At 17.4% G+C, this 15,590-nt stretch overlaps 4 protein-coding genes and 1 pseudogene across 5 annotated transcripts; 2 read left to right on the forward strand and 3 right to left on the reverse strand.

Annotated features, from left to right (window-relative positions):
• On the reverse strand, positions 1–1,184 carry PADL01_0020500 (annotated as a pseudogene). Its single transcript has 3 exons — positions 775–1,184; positions 403–725; positions 1–237 (listed from the first exon to the last, which is right to left on the reverse strand). Coding segments are annotated over exons 1-3 (970 nt in total).
• Positions 1,185–2,289: 1,105 nt separating this feature from the next.
• PADL01_0020600 (AAA family ATPase, putative) lies at positions 2,290–5,619 on the forward strand (the record flags this gene model as incomplete). The annotated part of the gene is made up of 1 exon (XM_028680441.1): positions 2,290–5,619. The coding sequence occupies one exon, from the start codon at positions 2,290–2,292 to the stop codon at positions 5,617–5,619; it is 3,330 nt and encodes a 1,109-aa protein (XP_028541219.1).
• Positions 5,620–6,137: 518 nt separating this feature from the next.
• On the reverse strand, positions 6,138–7,912 carry PADL01_0020700 (glycylpeptide N-tetradecanoyltransferase; the record flags this gene model as incomplete). Its single annotated transcript, XM_028680442.1, has 4 exons — positions 6,138–7,184; positions 7,459–7,506; positions 7,660–7,782; positions 7,898–7,912. 4 exons carry the CDS (start codon positions 7,910–7,912, stop codon positions 6,138–6,140), a joined length of 1,233 nt encoding a protein of 410 aa, XP_028541220.1.
• A 2,969-nt stretch (positions 7,913–10,881) lies between these two features.
• PADL01_0020800 (ubiquitin-conjugating enzyme,putative) lies at positions 10,882–12,548 on the forward strand (the record flags this gene model as incomplete). Its single annotated transcript, XM_028680443.1, has 7 exons — positions 10,882–10,929; positions 11,141–11,190; positions 11,303–11,372; positions 11,482–11,535; positions 11,645–11,694; positions 11,789–12,174; positions 12,292–12,548. 7 exons carry the CDS (start codon positions 10,882–10,884, stop codon positions 12,546–12,548), a joined length of 915 nt encoding a protein of 304 aa, XP_028541221.1.
• Positions 12,549–13,640: 1,092 nt separating this feature from the next.
• PADL01_0020900 (conserved Plasmodium protein, unknown function) lies at positions 13,641–15,059 on the reverse strand (the record flags this gene model as incomplete). Its single annotated transcript, XM_028680444.1, has 1 exon — positions 13,641–15,059. The coding sequence occupies one exon, from the start codon at positions 15,057–15,059 to the stop codon at positions 13,641–13,643; it is 1,419 nt and encodes a 472-aa protein (XP_028541222.1).
• Between the last annotated feature and the right edge of the window lie 531 nt (positions 15,060–15,590).

Below are 15,590 nucleotides of genomic sequence, written 5' to 3' on the forward strand. Positions count from 1 at the left end.
AGTGAATTAATTTTTTAATATCTTTAACAATATCTAGAATTAAATTATTTTTTAATTTTTCTTCCATAATTATGAAAAAAAAATTATCTCCTAAAGATCCATCTGTTAAACCTGGACAAAAAATTGGTATGTCATTTTTATAACACCAATATATTAATGAGCTTTCATGATTAATTTCTTTTCCTAAGATGTTAATAAATTCGGATGGACTTAAATAATACATGTCATCTTCATCATCTGAATCAGAATCATTATTATAATTATGTATATAATTATTTGTATTATCATTTATATTGTTATTTTATTTGATATATTATTTGTGTTTATATTTGATTGTTTTATAAAATTTTCTTGATATTCATTATATTGATTTTATTATGGTCATCCTTTTCCATCCCACACATATTGTTCCTATTAATATTATTATATTTTTTATTCTTTTTTCTAATTTTTTTAAAAATAGTTGTTCATTTTTTTCATTTTGTTTATGTAACAATCTATTTAATATGGGTTGAAGCCAATCTTCAAATTTACAATAATTATCATTAGGTACAATTAAATTACCTATTCTATTCCATCCTTTTTTTCTTAATTTTTTTCCATTTAAATTAAAATCTCCTATATATGTATTAGAAAAGCATTTGATGATATCCTCCTCTATACCTCCAGCAGTTGTCACAACAACATCGATAAATTTATTTTTGGCTAGATAAACAAATATTTCTCTTAATCCACTAGAAATCATATTTGAAGTAAATGATAACCAAATAATACAATTTTTTTTTCTTATTTTCATAATTATATAAATTATTTTCTTCATTATTAATACAATCATCATTAACATTATTCTGATTTTTATTATTCTTTTTATTAGTTTCTTCAGATTTTATATTTTCATCCTTATATTTATAATATATCATTTTATTAATTTCATCAATACTAATACCTAAGTTAGTTGCTTGGAATCCCATATATTTATACTGATTTATAAATTCATGTAACTTTACTTCTTTATCAAAATTTAGACCTTTCACTACATCTGTATTCTCTGGAATCATCGAAGATTTTATAAAAACAGATGCTTTCGCATCTTCAATATTATCACCTTCATTATGACTATCTGAATCACATTCATTCTCGCTTGTTATTTTGTTTACCTCTCTAAAAGAAACCTGTTCCACCATATTTTACATACAAATGGAAAGGAAAATATATAAACAAAAAAAAAAATATATATATAAAAATATATATATATAAAAATATATATATATGTATATATATTTTGATATAGTAATTATTCCTTTTCTATATCAATTAATATTCTACTTTTTAATTATTAAACATATTTCTATTAATCAATTTATTCTATAAATATAATTAATATATATAATATATATATAATGAATCATTAAATTTTTACATATATTATTTTATAAAGGAAAATACTGAAAAGCTATTTTTAAATTATGTAATATAGATCTTATAAAAATAACATATAGATTTTGTATATATATTATAATAATAATATTAGGCACAATATATTTTATTATTATTATATATATTAAACATATATATATATATATATATATATATATATATATATATATATATATATATTTATAATGATCTAAATAAATGTACGTTATATATATATATATATATATATATATATATCCACCTATTTATTTATTATTATTATTTTTTTTTTTTTTTTGGATTCACATATATGTTATACTCCGAATAAATATATATTATATAAAAAAATATTAATGCATATCCAAATAAATAAATTTATAATTTTTTTTTAATATATAATGTATAATTTATTTGTTTTTTTTTTACATATTTATTAACATTTTATAATGACCATATAATTGTGAGTGGAATATGCATCTTTTATTCTTTATATCCCTTGAGAGGTATTTTATAATATGTGTCATTTGTTCTTATTATTATAAAGCATAATTATAATACCACAATAAATATATATATATATATATATATATATATATATATTTATTATATTTTAAATAATTTGTTTTATAAAATAATGTCATGTTGTTAGGTCATATTCATTTGGCATACATATAAACATAATTTATAATATTTTTTTATAAGTATTAAAATATATATATATATATATATATATATATATATATATATATATATATATTTATTTGTTTATATATTTTATGAATTCCCATTTGTCATCAGTATTATTATGTTGTTCCGCTTTTTTTTTTTTTAAATATACATTTTAAAAACAGACATATATACACAACATTCAAGATGAATATTAATTTTTATGTTTATGATGATGAAGCAGATGATGAAATAATTTCTAGTAATTTTAATGTATACTGTTCAGATGAATTTTTAAAAATTCAGAACATCGAAAAAAACAGCAACGCTATAATTTATCATGAAATAAAGAATGAAGAAGAAAAAGAAGATGTAAATAATATTAGAAATATAAATATAAATAAAAATAATGAAGAAAAAACAGAAAAAGTGAAAGAACCAAATAATGTACAAAATTTTTTTGTATTATGTTGTTTTAAAAATTATAATGAATTGAATATAAAAAAAAAATTAGAAAATAATGGATTATATATTAATAAATATATAGTTAGATGTCTAAATATAGATATAAAAGAAAAAGAAGAAAAATATAAAAATAAAAATTGTAAAGATCAAAGTAATAATGATAAAAAAATATGTACACTTAAAGTGGATATAATAAAACCTCAATTATTTATACCTATTAAAGAAATTAAATTATATGTTGAAGAAGTCTTTAATAAATCTTATGAATATTTAAAAAGTTATCAATATGAAAATATAGATATATTACAATCATATTGGAGCAATATTAAAAGTAAAAACCTAGAAAAATATATTAACCTTTCTTTATTAAATACATGTTTGTTTGTTAATAATTTTTTAAAAATAAGTATATTAGGTGTCCAATCTTATATAACAGTTAAACATATTATTCTAATCAACAACAATAAAAAGAAAACAAAAATGAAAAATAAAAGGAAAGATGAAAAAGGAAGTCAACAAGATAAGCAAGAAAAAAATAACAATCAAAATACCAATCAAAATAAGAACAATTTATGTGAGAACAATATGGTAGTACCTTTTATTGATCATAATTCCAAAATTGTTATTGTAACTAATGATGATATAAGAAACAATGTAGATGATAAATATTTTATAAATGAATATGAAGGAGAAAAAAACAATAATATAAAATTCAATCATATGAAAAATTTGAATTTAAAAAAAATGATGATAAATAAAAAAGAAAAAAAAGGATTAAATAAATTAGGAGGATATAATAAAATTAAAGAAGATATATATTATTATATATTAATTCCTTTAATATATAAACATATATATAATCAATATCATATTGATATACATAAAGGTATATTATTACATGGTCCTCCAGGGTGTGGTAAAACATATATTGCTTTATCAATAAAAGAGGAATTATTATTATTAAAAAAGAAATTTTATATGATTAAACAAGACAAAATAAAACAAAAAGAATTAAATAATAATCCAAAAAAGTATGTTCATTATAATGATGATGATTATTCATATAATTGTGATAATATTATTAACATACCAGAAATTGAAATATTAAAAAGTACAGATCTAATTGATCATAATAATACTGGATATAAAATTAATGAATTATTTTTAAGATGTCATAAAAGATATCAAGAAGAAAAAAAATGTAGCATAATTTTTATTGATGAAATAGAAATCTTATGTAAAACTAGAGAAGAAAATAATAATATGAATTTATATACATCGGTATTATTAAATAATATGGATGGAATCAAAAAAGATACACATACTATTCTTATAGGTGCTACAAATTATATTAATAAAATTGATCTAGCTTTAAGAAGAAGTGGAAGATTTGATAAAGAAATTGAAGTTAATCTCCCTAATTTAAAAGATAGAATCTCTATTTTTAAAAAGAAATTAAATTTAATAAAAAATAATATAAATAAAAAAAAAATACATACATTAGCAGACCTATGTCAATCCTTCACTTGCTCGGATATCAATTCTTTAATTAATATTTCTATGTTTCTAAACATAAAAGAAAATAAAATTATTTCACGTGATATATTTAAGAGATCACATATTGATACTTTACATCATACAAGCAATATTGAGAAGAAACAAGCAGGTGTATCATTAAAAGATTCGATTGAAAGGAAGGGGTGTGTAAATAAAATGGAAGATGATACGTCTGAAAATAAATATATAAATATAAAAAATAATAATAATATAAATCATTTGTATAATAATTCCTCAAGAGATATACAAAACAATATGTGTAATGATAATACATTGATTGATTATAATAAAAATAATTTATGTCCTTTAAAATATAAACATATATTGAAAGCATTAAAATATATAAAACCATCAGGAATGAAAGAATTATATATAGATATACCAAGAACAAAATTTAAAGATATAGGAGGCTATAAATTTGTAAAAAGATGCATAAATGAATGTTTAATATATCCAAAGAAATATAAAAATATATATGATAAATATAATATAGATAGTCCTAAAGGTATATTATTATATGGTCCTCCAGGGTGTTCTAAAACTTTATTTGCAAAAGCTATAGCTAGTGAAATACATATGAATTTTATAAGTGTTAAAGGCCCAGAAATATTTTCTAAATATGTAGGTGAATCTGAAAAAAGTATAAGAAATATTTTTAAAAAAGCTAGAGAAAATCATCCATGTGTTATATTTTTTGATGAAATAGATTCTATAGCTGTTAATAGAAATAACAATCAAAATTTTGTATCAAATAGAGTATTATGTCAATTATTAAATGAAATTGATGGAATAACAAATAGATTAAATGTTATAATACTTGCTGCAACTAATAGACCAGATTTAATAGATCCAGCATTAATGAGACCTGGACGTTTTGATAGAATTATTTATGTCCCCTTACCAAATTATTCTTCCAGATTTTCTATATTAAAAAAAAATCTCAAATTTTTTAAAATCAATAATTTAATTCAATATGATAAGAAAAAAGATACATTAAATCATCATAACAATAAGAGTATTAAAAGAGAATGTATTATAGATCATATACAACATATTGATGATACAAATAATTCAAATGAACAAACAAACAACAATATTAAACAATCTTCTTATGATCATATTGAAAATTATACATTTAATAAAAATAATAATAAAATAAAAACAAATAATAATTCAACTTTATATAAACATAAAGATACACCATTTATAAATCTATGTCACCTTTTAGCAAAAAAAACAAAAAAATATAGTGGAGCAGAAATTGTTAATATATGTAGAGAGGCATCTATATGTGCCTTAAGACAAACATTAAAAGCAACAAAAAATAAAAAAAAACAAATTATTAATACGCAAAATAATATTTCTCATAATGAAAATAAATATACATTTCATAAGGAACACCTTATTGGATTAAGTAAGAAACATTTTCTTCAAGTGTTAAAAAAAATTAAACCTCAAACAAGTGAATCGCTAATAAATTTTTATAAAAATTATAAGGAGCAAAACAAGGTATAAGCAAAAAAAATAAAAAAAATAAAATAATAAAAAATAAAATAAATAAATATAAACATATATACATATAATAATAGATTGACATGGATAATTTTATGTATCAAAATGATTTTATAAAATAACATATTCTTAAAAATCATATACAAAAATATTGTGTTAATGGAAATATAAACATATTGTAAATAAAAAATTATTAAAAATATATACATTGAAATGATTGCACATTTTTTTTTTTGTAACATTATAAATAAATAAATAAATAAATAAATATATATATATATATATGATATAATATTTTTTTCATTTTTAAAAAATTTATAAAATATACATATAATATATATATATATATTTTTTTTTTTTTAAAAAATTGCTCATATAATTAAAGCATCGTCCTCTTTGGGGAATGTTAATATATTTTAGTCCTCAGACTATATATATATATATATATATATATATATATATTTAACATTAGTATGATTTAAAAAAGATAATATAATAAGATGATAGTTATAAAATATAGATTATAATAAAACAATACCAATTTTTGAAGGGTCACATGAAGCACACTTCCAATTATATAAATAATATTTTAATGATCCATCTCCTTCTCCAAATTTTAGATCTTGAAAGACAGAATAATTCTGCATTACTTCTAGAGCATTAAAAACATCAAAATTATTTCTTTTGGCTAGACATATAGCATCTTGCATTAGATTTTTGAATGTTGTTGTTGTAGTGATATTATAAAATGAGAATGCTGCATTTAATATATTATATTTATTATTTCCTAGAACTTTTGATGGTAATGAATAGAAAGAAATTAAATCTTTAATATTTCCATCTTCTTCATTTACATATGTATATATAACTTGATCTATAGGCATAAACCAGTGGGCTACATCTTCTTTTGAAAATATAGCATGTAAATTATATTGTTTTAAATGATCATTCAATAATATTTGTAATGCATCAATATCTTTTTTTTTCATTGGTCTTAAATTTTTTATATTTAATATATCATCAATTCTATATAATTTTATAGCTCTACTCATAGTTAATCTAGTATTTAAACTTGAAAAACCTATTTCTATTAATTTCTTTACATTTATTGATCTATGAAAATATCTAGCAGTACTAACAGGCTTGGGTAAATAAACACCTGCTGTATATATAGCTTGCCATATATTTTGTAAATTAATTCTTCTTGTTATTTCTTTTATTAAAACAGGAGCTAATCTTTTAGATCTTAATGATTTATGAACACATAAAAAATTCACTTCAGCCATCTTTATTACATTCTTATTTACACACATATCAATAGGTATAGCACTTATAAATCCTACCAATTTATTTGTTGACTCATATTTAACACCTATATGCCAATCTTTTTGATAATTGGGAGAACTTAAAGCCCATAATAAAAACTCAGAAGAATAATTAAATCGAAATACATTATCGTCATCCTCTACATAATTATCTGTCAACAGGTTGTAAATATCGCTCCTATCTTTTTCGTTTCTTATATCGCATACGCACCACACATAGCCATTCGGAAGTTTATATTCCTCCTACGGTTAATAAAAAAATATAAAAATAAAACATAAAAATAAAATAAAAAAAAATAAAAAAAAATAAAAAAAAATAAAAAAAAATAAAAAAAAATAAAAAAAATAAAAAAAATATAAAAAAATAAAAAAAAATAAAAAAAAATAAAAAAAAATAAAAAAAAATAAAAAAAAATAAAAAAAAATAAAAAAAAATAAACGTTGTTATCTTCTCAGTCTATATATATATATATATATATATATATATATATTGGTATATTTTTTTTGTTTATCTTACCTTTCTGACATCTTCTACTTTGTTATCGCTTATGAATGGCTCGTTAACCTACATAATGGAAATTTTGAAAATAAAAAATAAAATAATATGTAAACATAAAGATATTGACACACATATATATATATATATATATATATATATATATATATATATATATATTTATTTATTTATATTTTTTTATTTTTTTATTTTTATTTTTACATTTTCATCAAATTCGTCATTTATTTTAGGAACAGGTTGCGTGTACCAAAATTTGTAATCGATTTTTATTTTATCTTTTGCATTTCTAATTAACTGATATAAATCCCTACCAACAAAATCTTTCTGTCATAAAAAAAAAAAAAAATAAAAATAAAATAAAATAAAATAAAATAAACATATAAATGTATACATATATGTGCATATATTTATATTTTATTTATTTTTCCACTCAGGTTACCTTATCATCATTCATTTTTTTTTTTTCTTTTTTTTTATGAATATTACAAGTCTTATTCTTTCCTTCTTTATTTTAAGGTGTACTTTTTAAAAGATATTATTTCTTATAATATCTAACAAAATACAAATGAAAATATTTTCACATATATTATAAAAATGGATATATACATATATATATACATATATATATATATATATATTTATTTTTTATTTTTTGCTTTATTTTATTTTATCTGACATATGATTAAAAGAAATTCAAAAAAACAAGGTAATAAATAAATTATTAATTATTAATTCATGTTTAATAAATAATATATGGAAGATACATGAGGATACAATAAAAATATTTAAAAGGAAAAAAAAAAAAAAAAAAAAAAAAAGATTTTCTTTCACCCTATGAAAAAATTACAATTTGTATTTTAAAATACATATACATAAAATATATATATACTTGTATATTTTTACAATAATAATATATAAATATATTATATATACAAAGTAAAAGAAAGTATCTTATAAATAAATAAATATTTATATATATATATGCTGGTTTATTATTTTTTTTTTTGTTGTAATTATATACATATCAAATATTCTTAGGAAAAAACAAATAAAAATTATATTTGTATTTCATAATATTTTTTTAAAAAAACTTAACCCGTTACAAATATGATTATTTTGATAATGTTTATATAATTATATAATATATATATATATATAAAATAATTACATTTGTATCAATAATATTTATATGGGTATATTCTAATATGCATATAATATATATAGTTATAGTAATTGTCAAATATTTTTTATTAATATAAGAAGAAATATGTTTATATATTGCCGAATGAAATATTATATTACAAAAAAAAAAAAAAAAAAATATATTTTTGTATGTTTATATAACTAATATATTATATATATTATATATGTATATAATATATAGTATCTATTGTTTACATATTTCAGCATACTTACTAATATTATTATATATGTATAATCTTTTTATGCATTTATATATTTATATATATATATATATATATATATATATATATATTTTGTAATAGTTCCTTTTTCTTTGCTATCATTCACATTGAAAAAATATATGTAAATATCATTTCTTTTTCTTTTTTTAATATTATAATACTTATTTATTTATAATATATTCATCATATTTATTTATATTAATTTCTTGTTATATTATATATATATAAAGGAATTATAACTATATTTAATAAAAAAAATATATATTATATATATAAAGAAAAAAAAAAAAACATACATATAATTATATATATATATATATATTATTGATTCTATGAGATGATAGTTCTTAATATTATAAACTTAAAAAAAAATAAAGTGTAACTTTATAAATATTATCTATATTTATGTCTTCATATATTTTTTGTCATATGTTTAATATTTTTTCTACAAAAAAAAAAATAAAAAGAAAGAAAGAAGAAAAAAAAAAAAAAATAAAGATAATATGATATATTTACTTTTTTTTTTTGTCATAAAATATAAAAAATGAATACGTATTTTATTTTATATTTTTTCTAATGCATAATAATATTTTTATATATATTATCTTTTTGATAGATAATATTTATATTTATATATATATAATTAAAAATATATATATATATATATATCTTATATGTTCTTCTTTTATTTATTTTATTATAAAAATATGTGACAATAAAAATATTTAACATGATCCAATTTTATAATATTCTAAAACAATGGAAATTGAGAAAAAAAAAAAAAATAAAATAAAATAAAAAATAAAAAAAAATAAACATATATATTTAATATATATATATAATATAATTATATTTATATAAAACAACTGTATGTATGTATGTATTTATGTATGTAATATATATTTTTAATATTTTGACCATATGACGTTTAAATTGTTTTCCTTCATTACATATATTATAATATAATAAAACTACATTATTTTTTTCAACATACAATATGAATATTAATATATAATATATATATTAAATATATATACTTTTTTTTTTTTTTTTTTTTTTTTTTTTATGTGTACATATATTTTTTTAAATTGAAGAAAATATTCTTCACATATAAAAAATTTATAAATACATATAAATAATAATATTTGTATATATTAAAGAATAAAATATAAATATATATATTATTTCTTAATATTAATAATAATACATATAACAAATATATTGTTTCTCAATAATATTATTATCATACATTTGAGGTATTTGAATATATTCAAAATTATTATGTTTTCTTAATTTTATATTTTATTTATTTATTTATTTATTTTTATTTTATTTTTTTTTTTTATTTTATTTATTTATGTTGGGGTTATATTTTCCAACATATTCAATGTTATTTTACAAATATAAAAATATGCTCATTTAATATTCTTATTCATTTGATAAATCTGTTAATAAAATATTAAATATCAAAAAAAAAAAAAAAAAAAAAAGTCCTTATTTACTTAAGAAAAAAAAAAAAAAACTTATAAAAGTACATATTAAATATATATATAATATATATATATTATATTAATTATATATTTATATACAGATATTCAAATAAATTTAAAAAAATACATACATACATAATAACATATATATATATATATAATATTTATATCTTAACAGCACTTGAATTATTTTATTTTATTTTATTTTATTTTTTGCATATAATAAAATGAATATTTGCTTAATCCATATATACATAAGATATAAATTTATGAGAAAATTTTTATATTCCTATAATTTTATTTTTTATAAATAGTAAAAATATATAATATGAAGAATTATTTATAAACACATTACAAAAAAAAAAAAAAAAAAAAAAATTGAGCAACTGAAATAAAACTATATATATATATATATATATAGTACATATATTTATATATGTATTTATAATTTCATCTATTTTTTCCTTTAAAAATTTTTCTTAACCATAAGTATTATAAAAAAAAAAAAAATGAAAACATTAAAAGAGGCATTAACCGACGTTTTGTCCTCATTAAATGTAAGATAATAATAATAATAATAATAATAATAATATATATATATATATTATTACATATTAATATCATACCATTCATATTATAACTTGTAGATTATTCCTATATGTAAAATAAATATATACATTATAAAAATAATATCTTGTAACATATTAATGTATTTATTTTATTTTTTATTATTTATTTTTTTTTTTTGTTTAAATATAAAAAATACAGATAGCTGAAAAGAAGGAAATTTTGAACGTACTGTACCACATACTTCAAAAGTAAAAATATTTAAAAATAGGAGAATAAGATGACACAAATACACATATATATATATATATATATATATATATATATATATATATATGTTTTTATTTATTTTTATTTTTTAAGAATTCTTGAAAACCCTTCACGAGCTAAATTTAGGTCACTAAAAAAAGACAACAAGACGTTTGTAAATAAGGTAAAAATGGAATATAAATAAATATAAATAAATAAATATATATATATATATATATATTACATTTTTTTTTTTTTTCTTTTTTTTTTTTTTTGGTCCTTTGCCTCTTTAGCTTTTACACTTCAAAGAATCTGATGAACTTCTGAAGTCACTTGGATTTGAGGAAGTAAAAAAAAAATAAATAAATAACAAATAAATAGGTGATAATTCAACCTTTTTTATTATTATAATTCCTACTTGTGTTCTTTTTTTTTTTTTTTTTTTTTTTTTTGAAGGAAACTGAAATATGGTTTTTCCCAGTCAAAAATGATCACAAATTATCATCGTATGTTTAAGAAATGAATAAAAAAAAAAAAAGAAATAAATATTTACGTATATATATATATATATTTATATATTTTTTTTTTTATTTTACGTAGGAATCTAACTGAAATCCGGGCATTTACAAAGGAGCATGTAAATACCATATATAATAATCAGGAGTCTATCTTTGAAAATGGCACTTCAAGTTCTTCTATCCAACTACCTACTGACTCAAAAACGGATACAGAAAATACATCGAAGATTGAAAATACTGGTAACAATTCAGAAGGATTAACTTTAGGTGGATTGTCTAAAAGAAGATTAGAAAAGGAGAGACTAGAGTTGTTATCACAAAAAGAAAATACCATCAAGCTTTTACAAGAATATGCAGATAAGTGGATAATTCAAATTACAGGGGCAGAAAACACTCTATATTCAAATGAAACGTTCCAAATGCAATTTAAATTTACAGAAAAGTATCCAATAGGTATGACATATAAAAGTAACACATATGTGTGTATATAAATACTAACATATATACATAAATATATACATATATTTATTATATATATATATATATGTATATTTTTTTTTTTTTTTTTTTTTTTTTTTTTTTCAGAGAGCCCGGAAGTAATTTTCTTAGGACAACCACCAATACATCCACATATATACAGCAATGGACATATATGTCTTTCCATTTTATATGATCATTGGTCTCCTGTTCTTTCAGTTAATTCAATTTGTTTATCTATTATATCTATGTTATCAAGTTGTAAAAAGAAAAGAAAACCTCTTGATGATATTCTATACTGTTCAACAGGACCAAGAATTTCTCCAAAAAATATGAAATGGATGTTTCACGATGATAAAGTTTGAGATATCAAGTTTATATAAAGAAATTTTTTTCTTCTAATTAAATTTATTATTATTATTATTAAATTTTTTTTAGTATAATAAAATGGACATATATATATATATATATATATATATATATAAGTATATGCCATTCTTATAATATTCATATATTAATTCATTTCCAAAAAATAAAGTGGTAAAAATAAATAAATCAAGCAGTTAATAAGATATATATATATATTATCAAACGTAGTTTATATATATGTTGGGACGTTAGTTTTACATATAACACATATTATATTATACCACATTTTTTATATTAACATATATATATATATATATATATATATAAATATTTATTTATTTATTGAGTTATGCAGTTATATAACATATATATGTATGTATCAAATCATATATTATGTTATATTTTAATTATTATTATTTTTTTTATTTGAAATAATATTTCCTTATTAAGGAAATAAAATACATCATAATTAGCTTTAACGTATCCGGATATATTAATTAATAGATTTATATATTTTTTTATTATGTATTTTCACATATACATAAATACATACATATATATATATATATATATATATATATATATATATATATATAATTATAGTATCATTTTATATTTATATTCCTTATTTCATTTTTTTTTTTTTTTATTCGTTACCTTTACATATATATACACATTTATATAATTCAAAAAAAAAAAAAAAAAAAATATTTTTTGTTAAATTCAATTTACGTTATTATTACATACAATATGTCAATCATCTATTTTGTATACATATTATAATTAATATATCTACATTATATTTTATTATTATTATTTTTTTTTTTTATTTTTTTTTTTTTTCCATTCAATGTTTTTTATTCTATATTGAAAAAGGATGTGATTCCACAATAAAATTAAAAAAAAAAAAAAAAAAAATATAATAATAAAAATTATAGAATATATAAACATATGAATCTATAACTATATGGATATATATAAATATATGAACATATAAATATATCAATATATATAAACATATGAACATAAAAATTTATTAAAATGTGAAAAAAATGGAAATATATATATATATGTATTTTTTTTTTTTTTCAACGAAATATCTTTTTATATATATATCCAAAAATGGATGTTATAACATTTGATGATTTATTTTCTTTTATATCATTATTTGATATATTAGATTTATAAGATTCAAAGGACTTGTTAACATTATTAATATTTTTTACATTATTTGTGGTGTTAATTTTGTTTGTATTTAATGTAGATACTGCATTGTTTGCAATATAGTTGGTATATGTTTTTTTAGTTTCCATAAAAACATCTGTTTCTTTTTCATCATTTATATAATTTGTTTGTAATAATAATTTTTTCCAGTTGTCATTATTTTTGGATATATTTTTTTTTTTTTGGTTCATTTTTATTTGTTCTAATTTTATTTTTAGAATATCTTCTTCTTTTACAAATTGCACATTTTTTTTTACATTTTGAGTTGTTTGTGATCCTGTAATAAAATCTTTATTATCTTTTTCATTATATTTATTATTGTCTACTGCTTCTTCCATCCTGTCTATATTAAACGAATTATTTATATTTTTATTAGTTTTTTCTATAGAACTTTTTACTACTTTTATATCGTTTTTTGATTCTTTTTTCTTTTTCTTTTTATTTACTTTTTTATTTTTAGTCACAATATTAGATTTGTTAGTACTATTATTATTATTATTATTATTATTAGTATCAGCACTTGATCTTGTTGTCATATTTATTATATTTGATGTATCTTTTTCTGGTTTTACTTTATTCTTTTTTAAGGACATTTTTGTAGTACTATTACTTGTATCATTTTTATTCTTATTTATTTTTTCGTTTACATTTTTTTTATTATCATTTTTATTTTTATTTATTGAATCATTCCCAATTTTTTTATTTACACTTTTGTTTTTATCTACCGAATCATGAAGTAGTTTTTTTTTTGTATGTACATGTTTGGTCTTTTCTTTATTATTTGATTTATTTAGTCTAATAGTAACATCATTTTTTTCACTTCTGATATTATTATTTGTTTGTATATGTTTATGTTTTATTGAAAATGATTTACTAACTATCAATGAATTAAATTTATTATAATTAGTACTTTTACATTTTGTTATTCTGTTCAATGATATATTAGATCTTTGTGTAACTATATTATTTTGAAAAGCTAGTAATTTTTTTTTTTTTTCTTCTTTTTTCCATTGTTTCACGCTAACAAACAATTTAGCTACCTCCTCAGGATACATTTCTAAATATAATGATATTTCATGTTTAATCGTATTTAAATAATGACTTCTCATAGAACTTCCACTATGTTTAGTTATTTTTAATTCTTCTGCTCTCTTCCAATTAATCTTTTCATTTTTTAATTGATATTCATATGCATATAAAAATACTTTCTTAGATTCATCTATGTCGTATGCTTTAACTTTTGTCTTTTTTTTTTTCTTCTTTTGTTCCACTTTGGTAACCATTTTGTAATACTTATAATATTTTATTATTTCACACACAAAAAAAAATAAAAATAATAAAATAATGAGAATAAGATTAATTTATAAATAAGTATATGTATGCATATATTTATTATAGCTAGTTCGTTGGTAAAATGTCTACTTATTTAAGGTAGACAAATGGAAACACTTCAAATATACAAAAAATTAAAATAATAAATATGCCAACATATATATGTAAATATATATATATGTTAATTTTCCAATTTGATAGATGGAAAATATTTTATTTTGGATCATATCATTCGTTATACCTATTTTTTTTCTTTTTTTAAAATTATGAACATGTACAGGCTTTTTTTTTAATTTTTTTTTTTACCTGAACAGTTAATAACCTTTTTTCATAAATTGATAATATAATATATATATATATATATATGTATATATTTTATATATTAAATATAAAATATCTACAACTAATAAGAATTAAAAAGTATATGCGAATAAATATATTCACATATATATATTATTTATACATATATATTTTATTTTTGT

The sequence above is a fragment of the Plasmodium sp. gorilla clade G2 genome (genome assembly GCF_900097015.1).
Source record: "Plasmodium sp. gorilla clade G2 genome assembly, contig: PADLG01_00_26, whole genome shotgun sequence".
Lineage (NCBI taxonomy): Eukaryota > Apicomplexa > Aconoidasida > Haemosporida > Plasmodiidae > Plasmodium > Plasmodium adleri (nom. inval.).